We start from the raw sequence: 22,225 nt of genomic DNA, 5'->3' as shown, positions 1-22,225 counted from the left end.
AACTTAATATTAAATAAGTACCACCTACTCCTTAATACTTGGTGGTAGCGCTTTGTGCAGTCCATCCAGGTGGGTACCACTTAATCATTAATTAATTTTTCGAACGCTCAACTTGTAAAAAGTACGAAAGAAGTTTACAGTTCCATGATCAATAGGCAAAGGTAACGTAGATCAGATGACATACTCTATTTCTATTCCTCCTTAAGATTTAATTACAAAATATAAGTAAATGAAAAAACATCATATAATTTTTTATTTAATTACAAAATACTACACAACATGTTCGTCAATAACGTCGTTTTTTTTTATTATTTAATATACAACGTTACGATGAATCGGCACGAGTTCTACTTCATCTTTCAAATCTACCGCGTAAGTGGTCGCTTCGACAGCGCTTCGCTGACCACTCGATATTTCATTGGTTAATATATTCTTATCTTTACCCAAGTCTCCTCTCTCAATACCTATATCAGCATCCTGGTTCTCTTCGACCGTTGGATTACTTTCAACTTCTTCGCGACTGTGTTCTGGGGCCTGTGTGACTGGTGCTTCAGTTATTGTGGCTTCCGTTCCTTCAACGCTTCGTTCCAAAGGGAATACAACAGTAAGTATGCCATTTTCAAATGTCCAACTGCCGTTTATGTCTACGAAGTCGGGCAAAGTTCTCACGTCCAAGTAGTTCCTCTCCGGCCCATCGTCACCTTTATGGACAGCTTGCACAATCAGCAATCTCTTCTTAGCTTTAACGGCAATCTCCTTCTCTTCAAATCCATTCAACGATATCTTGATCTTGTATTCGTTTCCTTCAATTTTCTCATTTGAAAGGAAAGAGCCGAAATTCCTGTTTAAGTCCGTGATCATTTTGTCTATCCCCAGCATCTCTCGCCTCAATTCCTCCCAGAACCTTCTCGTATCGAATATTTCTCTTTCTATAAACCTTTCCAAGCTAACGTCGCCATCATGGGAGTACGGATGATGATGGAAGTGATCGTGGTATCGCGGCGCTGCGCTCGCGCACGCGACAACTGCAAACAACACTACCGCGATGGTATTCATCGTTTATTGTAACGTAGACTGGTGCACTATGAGTTATTATTCGTATTTATAAGCCCCGCGATGGGTCATAGTTTATCGTGTTATCGGTACATTCTGGAGTGTGCAAACAATTACACGTAGACAGAGGTCGAATGATTCTTGGAACGCGGATGACACAAGAACACATTTACGTCTTTGTGTGTATAGTAATAAGTCGATATTGGTGTAATTATCATATAAGTTATATGTCGTTACTTATGAAAGGAATTTGAATGGGGATATAATATAGTCTTCAATACATATAGTAAAACTGTAACAAATTGTGCGTTTATAACCGAAATATGTAATTTTATTTCATGTTTCTGTCTGTAATTGATATGAATATATTTCATGACTCCATGTGTAAATGGAGGATGTACCTTTTAACGTTGTCGTTTTTTAAAATAGAACAAACACACAGACAGACGTCAAAAAAAATTTCCCGGTAATGTCTGTGTAGAATTCCCTGGTCAATATCACATTTTTTTCCACATATTACACTTTGATAAAATATCATTGTTATATTTATAATATATCGCATAAGCTAAAGTCTGGGCTGCCATGCACTCTCTTTATATATTTATGTTATATACGATTACCTGTATGTACCTATACCATCGGGATACGTTCCATCAGACTTGAGATTTCACGAAAGTATATAAGTATAAAGTAAGTATAAAAAAGTAAATGCCTCGATGACAAAACAAATTATAATATATAGGTAGCCCATCGCACATACGTACGTAATAAGAATTATTTTTTATTTACATATACATAGACATAAATAAAAAAGTCGTTTATTTAAATATTATTATATGAAGGTATAATTTAATCATAAGTTCTGTGTTATTTTTATCACGACGAAACCAAGAAAGGCATAACAACTTCCTTTGACTCATTCATTTTTATTAATATTATTGTCATCGTATTTATCATTCGTTCTTAGTATTTTATTGTTTATGTTTATTCATAATTATCATGAGTCAATATTTAATTTATCAGACAAATACTTAGTTATTTGTCAATTAAACACAAATGTAAATACTGCCCAATTTATCTATTCATTTTTATATAATCTATTAATGTCAAATGGAAACAGATTATTGTCAGGATTTAGAGATTAGAGAAGACTAAGGAGATAGTTTTTCCTTTTTAATAGCTTTTGGAAGTGCTGTATCTGCCAATTTTTTTTGTTGTATCTTTTATTTATGCCGATGGGGCACACAAATTGATTCCTTTTATTTAAAAGTGACAGATTAAAATATTAACGTCAGATTTGACAGCCCGCTAACATTTTTTTCTTAAACATTTTTATTTAAAGATTTTTTAGAAGATTTCAGATTCACTTACAAAGACACGCACAATGTTATTGACATTTTGATAAGATTTAAATTTGTGTCAAAGATCTTGACTACGTGATTGAGGAAAAAAACAAAAATTATTTCCATCATATTTTAATACGAGGTTGAATCGGAAACACTCAATAGTAACGAAATAACTTTAAGTAGTCGTTTTTAAAAATTAAATTACTACATTTTAATAATATAATTAGAGAACTCGTGTAATATAAAAAAAAAACTTTTCTTAATTTTTCTAATACTAACCATGTGAAACATTCATAAACCCACGGATTTTTGTAAGCATTTTATATTAAAGAGTCTTTAGGTCTTCTTTCTTCTTCGTCTTTTTACTTGGAATTCCCATAGTCTCATTACAAACCTTAGTCATGGCACATTATCTGTGTAGCCCTAACAACTCATCTGCAATAGATAGTTTAGTAGGTGATAAGTCCCGAGTAAGGACATAGGCTTCTTTGCTTAGTTTTCCCCTTGAGGGCGTAACATTGGGGGTGACGGTGTACGTGCTATAGATACAGTTCTATAAGTTACGCGCGGGTAAAGCAGCAGATTCAGCTAATGTTATATATGCGAAAGTAACTATGACGTTCTGTCTGTTACAATTTACAGTCCAACCACTGAACCGTATTTGAAATTTGGTATGAAACAAGATTGAACCCCAAGGGCAAAGAGATATCAGATTTTTATATCCAAGACCGGAGGACCCATAAAAAGTAAGACAATCAACTATAAAATTACGCGGAATGCTGAGTCAACCCATCTACCAAAAAATTTTGCTAAATTGCTAAATCAAACGAATTCTTACACAGTTATATTCATTATTCTATTGTTCATTTATAAAAATTAAGAACTTCCATACAAACATGCAGTCCCAATTTCAACCTTTGTGATGATTAACTTTATAAAACAGTGTAACAATACTTATAAGCAAACGCCGAAACACTGATTATCATATTTCTAACATTGAATAAGTGATTCCGTAAGCACTTTCATCCCCAATTTCAACCTCTGAGATGAATAATTATCAAACACTCGTATCAACTGTTATTTACACATAAGCAGAAGCCAATAAAGCTAATTCCATATCTCTAAAATCACCTCCAAGCTAATTTTCATCCCTATTTTCATTTCCTAACATCTAACTTAAGAAATATATTGAAAATTTTATTTTATCTAAGTGTGCTTGTAAGTCATGTAAGCAGATACTTATTATGGTTTTACTGATTTATTTTATTTGCCTTTTCCTTGTAAAAATTCGCATTTATGTAAAATACGAATATCCATAACTATGTTATGTTTATGTTGACTTCCAGGCAGGAGACATAGCATACATATATAATTGTATTTAACTAACATTACTGTATTTTTAGATGTTGAAAAAGACTACTGAGTTCCTTGCCGGTTCTTCTCGGTAGAATCTACATTCCGAACCGGTGGTAGCTTTACTTTAAATAGTTTTTTAAATGACGATTCAAAAGTTATTGTAAAAGCCTACTTGAATAAAGTATATTTTGATTTTGATTTTATGTATAGTGACGCCCAAGCGGTTACAAGACGTGAATCTTAACCTATGATTGTGAGTTTTCCCGTTTGAGCACCAGTAGATTATTGTGCTTAATTTGTATTTGTAACTCATCTTGTGCTCGGCGGTGAATGAGTGTCTGCCGACTGCCACGTGTAACCAACCCTTTGCTGGACAAAGGACGTTAACAGGCTGTTAATTTTTATATGTAAAATTATAACATACTTATGTTTTTTTTAAATAAAGTTGTTAGGTTAGGTTAGTTATTGTATGTGGTCCAAAACTCAATATCAAATGTATCCCTTTTGATTTTTTACAAATTATAAGCGCTGTAACTCAAACACGCAGTAACGTATGATTTTAACTTAAATCGATTCGTATCAAATTCAATTTTAATAATTAATTAGAAGCAAATCATAAAACATCATATCAGATATAATAGGCATACAATATAAACAAACGAAGTAATTAATTACCGGTATTATTGATATTGATATGTTATAGGGAATACCCTGGGCAAATTTATCCATTAGGTAGTGTAGGCATTTTTTTAAAGACATGTACGTGAATGAGCAAATGGGCCACCTGATGGTAAGTAGCGCTGTAGGAAATATACCATTTCTTATATCGCTAATGCGCCTCCAACCTTGGGATCTAAGATGTTATGTCTCTTGTGCCTGTAGTTACTCTGGCTCACTCACACTTCAAACAGGAAAACAACATTACTGAGTACTGCTGATTGGTCGTGGAATATCTGATTAGAAGTGTGTAGTGAGTTTCTTCCCAAACAGCTTATACAAAGCCCAACCACCGAGTAAATTAAATTGTACTGAGAAAACAAACTGAACCAATAAATTACCAATTCATTGTTAATGAAATTGTTGTGGATAACTAATCTGAACACTTATTTGAATACGGTGATGTATATGTTCGTAATGTAGTAAAAACGTCATTATAAATTATTTTATAGCTAAGAAAAATTTATTACATAACAGCGCCATCTCTACGCAGTGTGTGAAACAATTTGGTCAAATCATATCACACTAGCACTTTTATGGTTTATGGCAAAAAAGACCAAACCCTAGATGGCGCTAACGCTAATAAAATTTAATATTGGTAGTTAGGTTACAACAAAATAACATAAATCAAACTTTAAAATTTAAACTGTTTACTAAGTAAAATCAGCTTTTATAAGAATAGGATTGCAGGATAAGAAGTTTGTCACCTGAATTTCCTCAATTAATGAATTTTCCTTTTTAATACATACGTTCTTTGTCAAAAATTTAAGGACAATTAACACTATTTTTATAAATCAATTGGATTAAAATAAAAACATTTCAATGACTAGAATGCAATGTATTTTTACAAACAATTAAAAAAAACTCACGAGATCAGAATAACCTAACATTAGGAATGCTTACATTGAATTAATAGGTATTAGATAAATGCAAGTTTAATTTTCATTTTGTCCTTCTTCGGTCTTCTTCACTGGTCCAGTTTGAATAATAGGAACCACTCGTTCATTCTCAACCTTTGGAGGAGCCTTCAAGGGTGCGGTTATACTTAGCACGCCGTCTGAAGATAACTTAGAGGTAACACAATCCTCCTGTATACCGTCTGGGATACGATATCGCCTTGTGAAACTTCGAGCAATAAATCCATGCTCGTCTTTCCTTTCTTCATGTTTGGCTTCAATTATTAAAAATCCATCTGCTGTCTTCACAGATATCTCTTCAGGAGCAAAATGTTGGACGTCCAAATTGACTTGGAACTTATCCTTTTCCTCTTTGATAGTAGATCCTGAGTCTTGTTCGGTAGCCTGAAGGTTTCTCCACGGCCTGTAGTAATTCCTGTTCGTTTGAGGGACTGCAACGATCGTCAAGATATCGTTGGGCGTCAATCCTAAGCCGAAGTTCTGTTCCATCAGGCGTCTTGGATGTGGGTCGACGAAAAATGGATGAAATGCCATTTTAGATACTATGTAAATTCACCTCGTTTGTTTTATAAACTTAATAATGTAGTAATCACTTTTTTTTCTCACACAATTCGATCACAGAGTGCTGTCACTTCGTTTCAATGTATATTGAATGACGCTCAGAAACGCCGGTAATGTTTATATACCCGTTAGCGCCCTCTGGTTACGAGGAGAAAAGTATAGAAACATCTAGATAATCTAGAACGCTGGCGAAAACGCAACGTTGAATTTTAACGGGGCTGCAAACCTTTGGCTCTTATTTTAAAAGTTGAATAATTTACGGAATAAATTTTAAAATATAAAGTATATAATACTTAATTTAAAGAGATAACAATAAAATATTTAACTTGTCTTCAATAACAAATCTTTTTTTACTTCATTGTTCTCAATATAAATATATAAATATGTTCTATTTTTTTAATTCAAATTAATTTTAGCACTTTTAGTTGGTTAATTTTGATTTCCTTTTTCATTAGATATTACATATATATATATATATAAATTTTTTAAGGATATTATTTAATATAAACATATGCAATCCTAGTTTTTGTATCTTAAGAACAATTATCGAATATTTTCATTAATCATTTAAATATATTATTGTATTCTTATACTATTACTGAACTTAAAAAAATATATAAAAATATTAAACTGTTTACAATTTCTCCTATTGTACTTACAGCTACTTGACAACAGATGGCGCACGTAAAACCTTTTCTTCTAGAAAAATCAGTATGCTCACGGAATAGTATTAATGAATAAGTATTTTATAGCTATAATGAATCCTTTATTTATTTTATACTTCAATAATATTTTGTTTAAAAAACGTTGAACAGAAAATGATAATACATAGTCATTCATGATACATTTAACAGATGGCGTTAGTAAATATATACAGTGATATTATATTCCATTTACATTAAAATAATAACTAGGTACGTTAGTGCCATGATTTATTTTCAAATCACATATTAATTATATTATTCTGATATAGAATTTCCGTGGATATCATTACTTTTACTTTAATGTATTTTCAAATTAAGTGTTCTATATGAATAATATAAAGGCATTGCACCCAAAGCTTTACATAACTATATTTTAGTTTGGTTAGAGCTGAATATGCTTTTTATTCTACCTTCTAACTATATAGATACTTGAGACTTCATGATATGCAATATAAAGTTAAAAATATATTAAGATTTATATGATTACAAAATAAAAGTCAGGATAAACTGACATATAAAAATAAAACTTTTAAAAATAAGTTATACATTTTTTTTTAAGAGTAGTGAAGTAATAAAAATACTTCATAGTATTTAATAATATTGTATGTTTTATAAAGCCAACTAATAGCTATCGCTTAGCAATAACAGGAATACGAAAATTAGAGTCCAGAGGGAGACATATTTTTTGCTGCGCGAAATGTCATGCGCCCTTGCAACCCTTTATCAGACTCAAATCGCCGGGTGCAACGCAATACGCATTATCTCGCCTGGAAAGTCCATCGAAAATGTCGTACCTACCGTTTATGTCCGACTTCGACAGGCACCATCGCATGCCGTTCCAATATGCTATGTCTTTCATACCAGAATCGTTGATCGACTCGATAGACCAATCGCATTTGGAGTACTTCCCAAGCCTGTCTAAGTTCAACCGCTACCGGAAACCTATGAAGAATCGCTTCGAAGTGCATTTGGACGTGGAGGATTACGGCCCTGATGATATAAAGGTGAAGACGATTGAAGGGTTCGTGGTCGTCGAAGGTGAGCACAAGGAGAAACGCGATGAATATGGTTGGGTGAAGCGTAAATTTCATCGCCGGTGCCCTTTACCTGAGGGCTATAAAACTAAGGTTCTCCTATCCCAATATTCTGCGGATGGTACCCTGACCATAACAGCGACTTTGGTCAAATGTAATGATGAAAATCGTGAGGTGCCGGAGAAGAAGAGACAGGAAGGGGCAGAGATACCTGCTAAGGATGACTCAGAGCTCGGGGATAATGAAAACGAGTCTGAGAAAAAGCCGATTAAATCTAAACCGGCTAAGGAAATAGTGGTTAAAATAGAGGTGAATAAAAAAATCTCCGAGCAGTCAACTGACGCAGAGAAGGAACAGGCCGAGGCAGTTCTGGAGGATGACCACGAGTAAAGGCTAAAGTCTCCTAGGCTATATATGGCTTATTGTTTGAAAGTAGAATAGATGAAATAAAATATGTAGTGGAATGACTGTGTTTTATTTAATTTTTCGCTTCATAAATAGGATATCATGACTTTTTTAACATTCTTAAAATTAATTTCAATTGTTCAAATTTACTTATACGTAGCTTTAAAGTTTACATTTTCATTATTTTAACAACAAAGACAATTCTGAAACATCAATAACACATTTTATTGGATATGGCCTCAAATGCAAGTTGGCCGGGCAAGAGTCTTACTTATGCTGGTAAATTACTCTCGTGAGATGTAAACCATTATAAAATGGCACTTCAGCTGAGATGTGCATCCGAACGGTTTCTAGATAAAGTGGTACTATATACTGAAGTATAGAGAACCAGTTTATTAGGGTCCTCAAATATATCTAGTTTATATAAATTGATATCGTCATGTTGGGTGCTAGGCAACGATGCAGTATTGATCTTATGTATGTTTACATCACGTTAATATATATTTTACAACAAATCTATGTATACATATATTTCAAAACTCACTCATACCGGCTAATTACAGTAACAATTGTTATGGATATTGGCCCTGACCACTTAAGACTAACCACTTAAGGTAATAACAAAACCCCTACATTGGTCCAATGTAAAACTTCAATAAGTTATTCCAAATAGAATTCATAAAATAAAATTGCATAATAAATATAATAATTATATAAATAAATATATATTTTATTACTTCATCTGATTTACAAACAAATTAAAACAAGTTTATGTATTTCGTTTTCTGTCAAAAAAAACTATATTTTAAATGAGACATTATTCTGGAAACGATTCTATAAATAGGACTAAAGAAATTGGAGTTTGTTATCGTCAATTTCCATAAAGGAAATTATATAAAATTAATTTTATACGGTTAATACACCGGTATTAAATAAATATAATACACAGATAATGGGTTGAATGAATATGTTTGATGATCTCTACATTACGAACAGATGGTAGTTTGAAATGTAATTTAAGGAATCTTTTTTAATATTATACATTTCGTTTACTTATTTTTTTCTCTCCAGTCAGTAATATAAGAAAATAGAATAAATGAATTCAAACTCGTCCTCCTTGCTTATAACTACTAACTCAGAATACAGTATACAATTTCAAACGAACCATATCGGGTCAAGGTATGATGAACTCTGAATACAAATAGAATGTCTGGAACAATCTTAAATGGAACTTAGAAATAAAACCAAGATGTTTACATTAACAATACTTTAATTTACATTTATTATAAATACGAAATCAGTATTTAGTTTTAGTAAGTCTTATAATATGAAATAAAAATATTTACAAACAATAATAGGTACGATGGGCATATGCAGTCTTACATAATTATCACAATAAAAACAGCGAAATTAACCGTAATACAGATATTCACTCAATCACTGATTCAGAACTTGATATTTGCTTTTTAATGGGCCCAGTTTTAATAATCGGAACAATCTTTTCCCCAGATGATGGCATCGCTAGTACTTTCGGCGCAGTGATAGTCAGAACGCCATCAGAGGACAATTTGGACTCTACAACGTCGGCGAGGCATCCTTGCGGTAAGGCGTAACGTCTTACGAACTGCCTTGATATATATCCATGCTCGTCTCTCTTCTCTTCGTGTTTTCCTTCGACAGTCACGAAACCATCAACAATTTTCACGCTAATTTCGTTTGGAGCGAAATGCTGAACGTCCACGTTGACTTGAAATTTCTCCGTATCGGATGATAACTGCGACGCCTCCTTTAGGGCTAGCTGATTGATACCAGAGCTTAGCTGTTCCATTTGCCTGATCATGTTTTCCCACGGCCGGTAAATATTTTCCCAAGGCCTCATTACCTCTTGCGGTACAAGATCGACAGGTGGATAGAAATCTGGTCTGAAGAAGTCTCGTTCTACCATCCCGAATGGTCTGTTATCGTACAAAAATGGAATTAGAGACATTTTTGATTATGCGTCTTAACACTTATTGCGATGTGAACTTTTCTTGTTTGATTCAACAAACTGCCGGCCTGGCGTTCGAGTCGCGTTTATATACCAATCGCAGCGCCACCTCGCGCTGACGGTATGAAGCAGAATTTTCAAGAAAGTGCTCGCTACTACATCTTGCTATTTCGAGAACAATCGGTATATATCTACATAACGTATTCTCGAAACAACCGATACAATAGTTTGTGACAGCGCCCTCTATCATTGAGTAGTTGTATTAATTAGACACAAAGTTAACTCTTAATCTAACTAGATGTCACTATCATCAAACATAATCAAAACAAATATTTAAAATAAAATTTTAATTACGCTATCGCACACGTATATTTTTTTAAATGTTATCAATTTATAGAGTTCAGGTCAATGCGAAGTACTTTCTTACATAACATAATTAATGTTTTAGAATATGCATTAAAAAAATCATATGTCAAAATTAAATCCCTTAATTAAGTATTATTTCCATTTATTTTATTAGGAGTATTTCTTACTAGAAAAAAGTAGCAATTGTCTATGGGGACACGCCAGGCGGATATGTATGAGTAGGGTAAATGTTGGATTGCATAATTGCGGTAATGATTCTCTATTTAATTATCATAATATTCATTTATCTTGTAACTCGCCTATCAGTAGCGGATCCAGGATTGTTATTTGGGCTTAACCCCACATTTTATTTTTCATTAGGAATTGTAATGCCTCCTAAATTATTTAATTATATATAACGTAGTATATAAACATAATACTTTTGAGTTACTATAATCTCTACAAAAAAGTTTAAAACTCGTCATTGATATGAGAACTCAACGTAAAAATATTATATTCTCCTCTCTTTTAATAACGTTTGAAAGTTTGAATTCTTATTCTAAAAATTATTTTTGTGATATAAAAATCAAAATAAAAATTTAAAAGCAACTTATTCTGTTTATTTGTTATTTGAAGACGCATAATCACGCGTGGTAAAAACATACATCGGCAATCCAAAAATCTAACCCAAAGATCCCCTACTTTTTTTGGCTCGTCGACCATTCGCCATGTTTTTCGGTTTTCGATAGTTCTTCTGCTTAGCTAATATTGTTTTACAAATTCAAAGTAACTGGATATAAGAATACCCTATATATAATAAGAGAGGCCCTAGGAATCGTGGAAAGGCCTTTTTTATGAATTAATCTGCTCGTAATATTATAAAATTGCGAAAATAAGTTTCTTTTCAAAACTTACAACACTACAATAGTTTTGTTACTAATGGCAGGACCTGCTTAAATAATATGCCCCAATTCTCTTTAGGTGACACTTTGGGTGACATTGATTCTCATCCGCCAATTTAAGACTGATTTTTCCACTGCGACCATTATTATCAATCATTTAGAAAGCTGGATAGCGGAGGGCTGAAACAAAGAGCCTGCATGTTCTTTCCAAACTCCCATCGCACCTCACTGGTTATATTTTGAAAACTGTCTTGATGCGTGTATCTTGGAAACATTTAAATTAAGACCAATTTGCAAATCAATTTTCTATATCAATTTACGATCAAGTTCCCCATTTACTTTGGAGTTTCTTCTTAAATAATTTGCTGTCAATCAAACGATTTCTTCATGGATAGTATAACAGTTTGTCCCTGGAACTAGGCCAGCCTAGGAAGCGAAAGCTAGATATCGAGAAGCAGGACATGACAGCCAATGGACTGGAGTAAGCTTAGTTGGAACTTAGACTGGCAATAGCCGGGATAAATAAATACCAGACAGAAGAAGAAGTACAACAGTGTCCATTTCTATTACCCTTAGTCTGTTAGTCTGTTGGGCCAGAATAAAATGTAGCGGAAAATGATAGCGAATAATTAAGTAATACAGTCATTGACATTAGTTACTGATAATTAATTATATGTTTTATAAATAACAAATGCAATGTCAACGGGCTATCAATCAGTCGTCGTGCGAACGTCCAGCCAGTGAGTTGAGATGTATAGTCGGATCGTTATAGTTTTTACGCTGTTCGTGGCCTTGGAGTAAGTAATTTAAACAATGTAATACTTCTAAAAATATTTACTTGATAGCAGTTGTGTGTGGGTACCCACTGATCATATATTTTATTGCCAAGCAGAAATACTTCGTTCCGTTTTGAAGGGTAAGTGAGTCAGTGTTACAAGTACAAGGGACATAACATATGAGTTCCGAAGGTTGGTAGGGCATCGACGATGTAAGGATTGTTAATATTTCTTACAGTGTCAGTATGGCGGTGGTGACCACTTACCATCAAGTTGCTGATTTGCCAAAATAGTCTCATAAAATTTACATTTTCACAGCAGCACATTGTTGAAACCAGATGTATCTTATTATACGTATGGTTTAGATTTTTAATCGTTTAATAAAAACTTGCAATGTGCGCTTAGTTACAATTATTTTATAGAACAGTCTAATGTTATTAAATTTCATTTACTATTTCGAAAAGAAACTTACGGATTGTAGACATGTCTAATTTATGTTTACATTTTGTCAAAACCTTATGTTGGTTTTGTCCATATCAATCCATTATTCGTAGCCGTCTAATCTTTAAGTATCAAGTCGATAGCATCTTCAGAATTACCCCTTTTTAATAAATATCTGCATAAAATTTAACATAATTATGCTACATTTAAAACTTATGTTAAAAAAAGAAGACTTATTATATTATACAGGATTATTTATGATACAAGAGCTTGGTGTTCTTATTCGTTAAAGGATACATTATTATAATCGTATGTATGTGTTTATTACATGTAAACTGTTTTGATTGAAAAGATGAACTATTGAGTTTCTACTCGGTAGAATCAACATTCCGTACAGGCGGTAGCTTGATATTTTCATTTTATAATATTTATACACTACATATAGATCTATAATTTTAATATTAAATAATGGTCTACACGGTAAAAGGCCGTAAAAATACCGCAAACCGTAAACGCCTAGTCATTTCCGTTCATAGAATAGGGACTTGACTTTTTAATGAAAATTAACTCAAAACTGACTATACCCCTAGAGAGATTTTTAAGAAAGAAGGCCACTGAGTTTCTGAAATGCTGATAATATTTTAAGGTTAGAATTATAAGATAATTTTTCTCAAGAACGGAGCTAATTCGCATGATGGGAATGGTACCGGGGGATAGGGAGAATAGAAGCCCACCTCCCCACCACCCCTCTACCCTGTCGCTGCTGCATCCGATTACTAAACCGAAACCATATCAATATTTTTATTTACATGAGAGTCCCTATTCTATGAATGGAAGATGTATTAGCCGGTGTCATTCAGGAGGCTGGTTGAACGGCGCCCTTTAGTAAAGTGAATAGGCTGTCAATTAAATGGCTAATTTAACCAATTGACTGCGACATATATAATGGCTTGGAGTTTATTTCACTGCTCTGTAGGATATTGGATGGGATACTTTGAATCAATTTCGAAATACAATGCTTACATACATTTAATCGGTATTCAATCCCTAGGGCTGGCAGCGCACATTACGTCACTCAAGAAAGAGTATGCTTTCCCGAAAGTTTTCAGTTCGGCGTGGCAACAGCCTCCTACCAAATCGAAGGGGCGTGGAATGTATCAGGTACTATAAAGACTTTAATTAACGCCCACCATAACTAAATATAAAAAAGAACCGAGATAGCTCAGTGATTAGAACGCGTGCATCTTACTGTAATTGCGGGTTCAAACCCAGGGAAGCACCACTGAATTTTCATGTGCTTAATTTGTGTTTATAATTCATCTCGAGCTGGGCGATGAAGGAAAACATCGTGAGGAAACATGCATGTGATATCTGCAGATATACTCCTTATCTGATTTCCGTGACGTCTATCGTCCTCCTTGCTCCCAAATAAGCAATTATGTTCCGTTTGAGGGAAAAACAGGGGTAACAGTAATAACTCTAAAACAGGCAGTTATCTATTAAAATAATATCATGAATTCATTCAATTATATCTCGTTCGCGTCCTTGCTCTGCTATGCTAATAACCCGAGATATTAAGTTTTTTAGTCATTTTTTAGGTTAAACCATATTTATACCTAATAGTTTAGTGATTTTATAAAAACACACTATCAATTATCATGTAGCTCATTTCTCAGTCATCCATTGTATTTAAATAAAAACATTTTTTTTTATTAATCATGACTCCAACTACCTAAACAGTGATACGAAGTGACTCATTCAAATATATATCAGCATTAACAACAAGTTTGTTGTGAATAAAAATGTGTTCAGTGAATTACTCTTCGGCCTTTCACAATTTTTACACCTTTGTGTCAGTACAAGGCTTGTCCCTTGGGGTAAGTTCAGACTATAAAACAAAGGGATTGCAAAATATTCTAGTAAAACAACAAAATCAAAAACAAATACAGACTTCCGGTAGTGCATTTTTTGGTACAACGTCCAACAAATCAAAGATAACTATAATTTTTTCGCTCCATCTGTGCATTGTTTTATAAACAGTATAAACTTTTTTTGATACTCTGTATTTATAACTCTAAAAAACCTTTCGTAGAATAACATTTTTAATTCTATTTATTTTGCCTTATTCTCAGGCAAAGGTGAAAGTATATGGGATAGCTATACCCACATGTACCCTGAACGAATATTCGATCACAAAACTGGAGACGTCGCTGCCGATTCCTATCACTTGTTCAAGGAAGATGTGAAACTCATGGTAAAGCTGGGCGTTCAGTATTATCGTTTCTCGATTTCATGGCCGAGAATCCTTCCCAACGGCTTAAGCAAGTACGAATCATAATAGATTTTTTTTTAGATTTCACTAGACTAATGTTTCAGTAGATGTGATTTGAAAATACTCACGTGTCGCGCATAAACTCCCTCGACGGGACATTCAAGTGTTATGGAGCAGATTTAAGTAATTATTAAGCCCCAGCAAACCCCCCCCCCCCCCCCGGGTTTTCAGCATAAATGAACAAAGCTATTACTAGAAGATATACATACGTTATATCGTTACTTTTATTTATGAACATCCATTTTAAGTATAATAAGGAATTTATAACCTACAGAAGAATTTATTGATTAATAATATAATATGCTGACGTGATCATCAAGATAACTACACCACACCCTCTCAGCCCCATGTGTACAAAATATACGAAATGTAAAGACCCCTTTCATGTTTACGTAGTACTTGAATGGCCTCCAACTGATGGCAAAAAAATCTAAAGTGCACTTAAATGAAATCAATTCTATTTACGTCAATTTAATCATTGGGTCTCAGGTTAAGGTCCGAATGCGATTAAGGAATATACGAATATTTAATGCATTAAAAAACATATTTTTTAGCGAAATAAATAAAGATGGTATCAGATACTATAATGAACTCATGGACGAATTGATTCAAAATAATATACAACCGATGGTAACCATGTACCACTGGGACCTGCCTAAGAGTCTCCAAGAATTGGGTGGCTGGACCAACCCCATCATTGCTGACTATTTTGTGGATTATGCCAGAGTAAGTTTGAATAAACCGATATTTTAATAACTAATTTTATATCGTTTATTATTGTAAGATATGGCAGGGTTGTATAATTTACATATAAGTATTTAGTAAATAGTATTCAATAAATAAACTGGTGTGATATTTTATGCAATGGTCATTTATTTTTAAATAAAAATTACATCTTTCTGAGTATATACACATATGTTCTACCAATTTTAAAACTTTGGAAATTTTCATATCCATAAATGGCCTGATTGTTTCACGAAGAAGATTTATATAAAGTTATAAATATTTTGTGAAAATAGGTCAAATTATATGTAATGATTATATGTGTCAATAAAATAGTTTTTCCGAGAGAATCGATTCTCTAATTTCGATTAAGCAATTATATATTATGGAATAATAAGTCTCTTCCAAGACCAGTTCAAAACAAAATAAGCTCTACAATACACATTTATCTACTCGGTGGTTCCCCTGGGAAACAGGGCTGGACATATTGTAATTCCATCAGTGAGATATTTATTTTTCTCGTAGATTCCATAATATATTTGCGTTGTCCAGATTCAGACATGGTTACTTTCACGTTTATAATTCTTAACTTCTATCGAACGAAGGAAGACAAATACACCTGTCTGACTAGCGTATTTAGATTTTTATAATTACTTTGCGAATGACTTTGATTTTAAGGCTTACTATATAGTACCAGTTATATAATGTAATTTGAAAATTTCGATCTATGATAAAACAAAAATTAGATAAATTTTATTAAAATAATGGTAATATAGACTGATTACAAGTAAGTGACAATTTCAGGTTCTGTTCAATAATTTTGGGAACAAGGTGAGCGCTTGGTTGACATTCAATGAACCATTATCATTCTGTCAAGGCGGGTACGGCGGGCTGGACGCGCCGGGTGACCAAGCAAGTGGTTTTGAAGACTATCTCTGCGGACACAATGTCCTTCGGGCTCATGGAATGGTGTACCGCATGTACCAGGAAGAATTCGAGGCAAAACTCTTGAGTAATGTTGCAAATATTAATACGTTGAAAAAGAGTTTCTTGTAATAATTTTATCACATTCTCCAAAATGGCTACAAATGCAACCTGATAAAAAATCCTTGACAAAATTTAATTATTTTTAACTGCTTGGTGTATTTATTAAACTTTTGTTATAAGCTTAATCTATCAGCAGCGAAGTCTTGCTTGTCTTTGCTGTTACTTTTGTAGCAACTGCTTATTTTCGAGATTAATTTATTCTAAATCTGGCTTTTTACAGCAAGCGTCGGAATTACACTAGATTTTTCATGGCTTGAGCCAGCAATGGAGTCATTAGAAGATAAAATTGCTGCAGAAACGGCTAGACAGTTCTTTGTAAGTATATGTCCTTGCTGCATGCAATTTAATACAATGTCAATAAATAATTAACTACTACTAAACTTGGACAGTGACAATTGGCGTAATATTTATACTTTATTCTTGCAGTTCGGCTGGTTCGCACATCCCATTTTTTCATCCATTGGTGACTATCCACAAATTATGAGGAAAAGAATCGATTCTATATCCAAAAAGCAAGGATTCCACCGCTCTCGCCTTCCATATTTTACGACTGAAGAAATAGAAATGATACGAGGTTCAGCAGATTTTCTGGGTTTAAATCATTATACAACTTACTTGGTGGCTAAGAGCAAAAAGAAGATCTCGTCTGAGCCGTCTTTCGCAGCTGACATGGGAGGAATAATATCCCAGAAATCATCTTGGCCTAAGTCCAATTCAACTTGGTTGAAGGTATGCAAGTAAATTCAAATTCATTCAAATGCCACGCTTTTATATTAAAAAGTAAAGTTTAGTTCAACGATACCTAACTGCTTATAACTAATATTTTATACTCTCTAATGGACGCCGTTATAACTAGTGGTTACTGGGCAAGTTATTGTGTTTTTGAAAATATATATCTGTATCCAGCTCTATAAGCTTTTTTACTACAAGTGTACATTATACTACCACCGATTCGGAATATGATTATGTCATGAACGTTCCACAAAAACAAAAAATTCGTGCCATATCTAAAATAATAATTTTACGAATATAGATAGCATTTAAATGCATTGCTATGCTACTTTATTAAATCTCATTATAGGTCGTGCCGTGGGGCTTCAGGCTGTCCTTGAACTGGGTGAAACGTGCTTACAACAATCCTCTTGTTGTTATCACGGAGAACGGAGTTTCACTCGAGAAAGGTTTGCTGGACAAACGACGTATTGAATACATAGACGGATACCTCAAAGCGTTACACACCGCCATTACAAAGGATCACTGCAACGTGTACGGATACACTTATTGGAGCCTGATCGATAACTTTGAATGGACCAGAGGATATTCGTAAGTTGAAAATATTGCGTTCAAATAATATTTCTTAATACACAACATTATGCCAGACATTCGCGCAGTCAATTTTATATTTCACGTGATCGTATAACTAAAAATTCGACTTTTCATTAAATATAATAAGTATACTATTTTGAATTATTATAAAAAATCACTAAAATTAACAACCAGATACCTCAAAATTCGAGCGTATTGTTGTCGGATTACGTACGAGATTTTTTTAAATAACTTACGTTTTTATATTTACTGAAATATAATACACAAATTAAACTATTTCCATTTTCAGAGAGCGTTTCGGTTTATACCAAGTAGATTTCGATTCTCCAAACAAGACTCGGAAGCCAAGAATATCCAGTGAATACTACGCAAGAGTTGCCCGTACCAAATGTCTGCCGATATGGGATTTCTAATTTGGAAATTAATTTAAAAAAATATATTAATTGTGAATAACATGGTGGAGTAAATAGATCTGTAGCGTTTAATTAAAATCAACGTTTCCTTATTGTTGTAATGAATTGTTTTTACTCGAGTGTTTCAATGTTTCTAGAGAAAATAAATGAATACTAACATTTGCTGGTAATTATTATAGGAAGACATTTTTATGGCCAACCTGATAGGCACATTTACCCGTAGACACTGGCTCTAAGAAATTACAACTTGTTACACCGTTGATTCGTGTACACAGGATCTATTAAAATTGGGTCCCTTGTTCCGGTTACGCGTAATTATAGCTTACTAACCCTTCGTACGGATACCCCACACACACACAGGGTTTTTTGAAAGTCCTTATGGGTAGGTACTACCCAATTATCACACATTCTACCGCAAAATAGCAACTTAGTGTTGTGTTATTATGTTCCGGTTTGAAGCATGAGTGAGTTAGTGTAACTGCATAAGGTACAAGGGAGATAACATCTTAGCTACCAAGGTTGGTGGCGTGGCCTATTTTCCAATCCGCCTAACTATACAAAAAAAAAAACAAAAAATATATAAATACAAATACAAATTAAGCACATGAAACTCAGTTTTTGTCCGGGATTGAACCCGTCGTATTCGGTTAATATTCAGCTGTTCTAGCCATTAGGCATTCTTGACTTTAATTACATTACATACATTACATTAACAGCCTGTAAATTTCCCACTGCTGGGCTAAGGCCTCCTCTCCCTTTGAGGAGAAGGTATGGAGCATATTCCACCACGCTGCTCCAATGCGGATTGGTGGAATACACATGTGGCAGAATTTCGTTGAAATTAGACACATGCAGGTTTCCTCACGACGTTTTCCTTCACCACCGAGCAAGAGATGAATTATAAACACAAATTAAGCACATGAAAATTCAGTGGTGCCTGCCTAGGTTTGAACCCGAAACCATCGGTTAAGATGCACGCGTTCTAACCACTGGGCCGTCTCGGCTCGACTTTAATTAATTAATTATGATTTTAATTAATAATAATTCATTTAATAGAAAAAAATAATGAATATATTTACTCCTTGTATGACTACTACTACTTGTACGTCTCGATTTTCCTTAGTCTAGTCTTATTAAAGAGTCCATACTCTCAAGTGAGTTTTTATTACATTTAGGAGCTTGGAAATTGGCTCACCTTAAAATGTAGTACCTAGGAAAAAATTTAGTACCTAGGTAAAAATTTAGTACCTAGGAAAAAATTTAGTACCTATGTAAAAATTTAGTACCTAGGAAAAATTTAAAGCCGTCGATCCTGTACTCTTTTCTGACGTATCATATTTCCATGCAATTAGATTTAAATGAAAAAGAATGACAACAAACATCTCTATAATTGGCTCCCAGGCAGAAATTCAGTCAAAAGGACATTATTATATAAATTGAAACGAATTTATGAAAACTTTAATATATTTTAATTCGAAATACTTAATTATATTAATAAATTGGAGGACACTCCCTAAGGCCACGATTTTTGCATACATTATGAATACATCATTACAACATCAACTTTGTATAGCATCCAAAACATCTAACATATACATAAATACTAAATAATATATATTTCGTTATTTTAACACTCTGTAAGGAATATTTGTTGTTTACGTCACTAATTATTATACAACATATAACTCTAATAATTGAAAATTCATATACGGAGTGTTTCTGGACTGAGGACGACGACGTTACGTGTCTGCCTACCGGTTGCGTTAAATTACTTTCCTTTTACGCACGGGTAGAATAAGGCTCTTCATTAAAATCTTATGTCATAACATACATCCATTGGTCGGAATATTTTACTGTACACTAAACATGACCATACCAATCAAATGTTTAAATTGACATTTGGATTTGAATATCTCGTAACTAGCTAACTAACCGTTCATTCAACTGAGGTATTTTATATTTTTCATGTTCACTATACTAAGTAGATATATCTTGGTTACTTAAGTACTATAGTAAGGAGAACTACTATATAACGTATATAATATTGCCATATGCGAATATAAATATACTGAGCTGACACTGACCTAGAACTAGTGCTCCTTGAATATCGATATAGTTTATCGATTAATTATTCGTTAGTAAATGATCGAAAGAATTGATGAACAATTAACTATCTTTCAAAAAAAATTAAAAGAAAAGCTTGTTAATATTTTAAAGCGTTAGAGCCTTTTAGCTGGGAGTAAATAGTCAAGTACGTTTTGTATATTACGAATAATGTAATATTCAAAAGCCGTTCTTGAAATAATCGATATTACGATACAACATATCGATAATAACAACTGGTTTTATCGATATTTAAGGGACACTACAATCAACCATTGGCAAATACGAATACACACTATTATTGCCACAGCACTAGGTCATATCATAATATAATATCTGTTGTTATTAAACACTGATTACAAATAACTGCTTATCAGTTACAATAATATATAGATCTATTCACCCACGAAAGTGCGTCCTGCACATTAAATAATTTAATTTTTAATAAAATATACTTAACATTTTGTGTATTTTTTTTGCTGTCTTTAGTCCTCAGAGTAACAGCTAACTGTTTCACACAGCTAAGACATCCTGTAAGTACGACTGTCACTCACACTAATGCACGCAGATAAAAATTTTACGTGGAGTGTGCCTTCGTGAGTGAACATATCTGTATCACTAAAATAATAATATTTAAGCCTCATTTCAATTAAGTTATGTAATAAATATATTCACAAATAATTGTATTGATTAGGTAAAATAAAAATATAAATATAATCTACAAGTTGGGTTGTTATTAATCGCCTCGAAAACTGTATTATGACGTCACAATACTATTGTTATAAACGAACATTTAAAACAGCGTCTTGTAAATACTTACAAGAAATATGACTGACATTTGGAACATATACCTTCAAATAATACCTTTGCAAATATAAGGGGTAATTTAAAAAAAATATTAACAATCTGTTTCTCCACCAAAGAGGATTGTTGATCTTCAAGCGTTAAAAAGTTATAATATCAAAGCAGACTTTCCGATAAATATCTTGATACCATTAATGTGCTCTGTAATCTTGATACTTAATGTTATCTTACATATGAAATTGCATATCATTAAATAACCTCGCTCCAGATTCATTGAAACACATAATTTGATCTTTCATCACATCTATTTACATCTCGGATGATAACAGGACGATTTTTCGGCCTCGGTGCTTCTAATTGCTTACCTGATTTAATTTAAATTACATTTAACAATTTCTCGTGAAACAACTTTTAACGTACTACTAAAATATCAACATTTTTTCGGGATGTTGTTCGAAGTATATTTAATATTATGGGATCAGTTCATTCTGGTTAGTGGTTTATAGACACTGACATTGTAATGTATGTGGTGTTAACTAGAGGGTCTAAGATATGACGGCTCTTATTCGTACACCTGCTCACTCAAAAATTCAAATCGACACACAGCAAAGCAATAAAAGTTTTACTGTTTTCCAGTAGAGGCATATTTAAATGGGCGGAGTGGGGTCTGTATAAATTAATGATACACCTGGAGAGATTTACTCCTCATATTCCTCACAAAGAAACTTCAGCTGAATCGTAATAAGATTTCTTTTAATTTACAACGGTCACGATACGTTTCGGAATCTAATCCGATCCAACTTCGACCGACCCGCAACTGGATCGTCGAGTTAGTAGAATTTGAAAAACGGTTAAAAGGCAACGATTACAATTCGAATCGATTGCGATAGAGTGACATATCTGAATATGACAGAAATTCCTTAAGATGTTTTA

At 33.3% G+C, this 22,225-nt stretch overlaps 5 protein-coding genes across 6 annotated transcripts; 2 read left to right on the top strand and 3 right to left on the bottom strand.

Moving 5' to 3' along the window:
* Positions 1 to 243: 243 nt before the first annotated feature.
* LOC113394053 (uncharacterized) lies at positions 244 to 1,085 on the bottom strand. Its single transcript, XM_026631224.2, has one exon. The coding sequence runs from the start codon at positions 1,054 to 1,056 to the stop codon at positions 313 to 315; it is 744 nt and encodes a 247-aa protein (XP_026487009.2). The 5' UTR covers positions 1,057 to 1,085; the 3' UTR covers positions 244 to 312.
* A 4,210-nt stretch (positions 1,086 to 5,295) lies between these two features.
* LOC113394056 (protein lethal(2)essential for life-like) lies at positions 5,296 to 6,051 on the bottom strand. The gene has a single exon (XM_026631227.2). The coding sequence runs from the start codon at positions 5,921 to 5,923 to the stop codon at positions 5,408 to 5,410; it is 516 nt and encodes a 171-aa protein (XP_026487012.1). The 5' UTR covers positions 5,924 to 6,051; the 3' UTR covers positions 5,296 to 5,407.
* Positions 6,052 to 7,356: 1,305 nt separating this feature from the next.
* On the top strand, positions 7,357 to 8,152 carry LOC113394054 (alpha-crystallin B chain-like). Its single transcript, XM_026631225.2, has one exon. It carries the CDS (start codon positions 7,440 to 7,442, stop codon positions 8,076 to 8,078), a length of 639 nt encoding a protein of 212 aa, XP_026487010.2. The 5' UTR covers positions 7,357 to 7,439; the 3' UTR covers positions 8,079 to 8,152.
* A 1,351-nt stretch (positions 8,153 to 9,503) lies between these two features.
* Positions 9,504 to 10,155, bottom strand: LOC113394055 (alpha-crystallin A chain-like). Its single transcript, XM_026631226.2, has one exon. It carries the CDS (start codon positions 10,078 to 10,080, stop codon positions 9,523 to 9,525), a length of 558 nt encoding a protein of 185 aa, XP_026487011.1. The 5' UTR covers positions 10,081 to 10,155; the 3' UTR covers positions 9,504 to 9,522.
* A 1,853-nt stretch (positions 10,156 to 12,008) lies between these two features.
* Positions 12,009 to 18,505, top strand: LOC113394050 (myrosinase 1-like). 2 transcript variants are annotated; one of them, XM_064216880.1, is made up of 9 exons: positions 12,009 to 12,067; positions 13,596 to 13,705; positions 14,677 to 14,869; positions 15,431 to 15,602; positions 16,404 to 16,611; positions 16,867 to 16,961; positions 17,073 to 17,375; positions 17,728 to 17,969; positions 18,262 to 18,505. In XM_064216880.1, the coding sequence occupies exons 1-9, from the start codon at positions 12,024 to 12,026 to the stop codon at positions 18,383 to 18,385; spliced, it is 1,491 nt and encodes a 496-aa protein (XP_064072950.1). In that variant the 5' UTR covers positions 12,009 to 12,023; the 3' UTR covers positions 18,386 to 18,505. The 2 variants fall into 2 exon arrangements, with proteins under 2 accessions (XP_064072950.1, XP_026487005.1); XM_026631220.2 differs by having other exon boundaries at positions 12,047 to 12,124.
* The last annotated feature ends 3,720 nt before the right edge of the window (positions 18,506 to 22,225 follow it).

The sequence above is a fragment of the Vanessa tameamea genome, chromosome 2 (assembly GCF_037043105.1).
Source record: "Vanessa tameamea isolate UH-Manoa-2023 chromosome 2, ilVanTame1 primary haplotype, whole genome shotgun sequence".
Classification (NCBI taxonomy): Eukaryota; Metazoa; Arthropoda; class Insecta; order Lepidoptera; family Nymphalidae; genus Vanessa; species Vanessa tameamea.
Note: the sequence above shows the minus strand (reverse complement) of the source record. Positions and strands in the feature narration are given on the sequence as shown.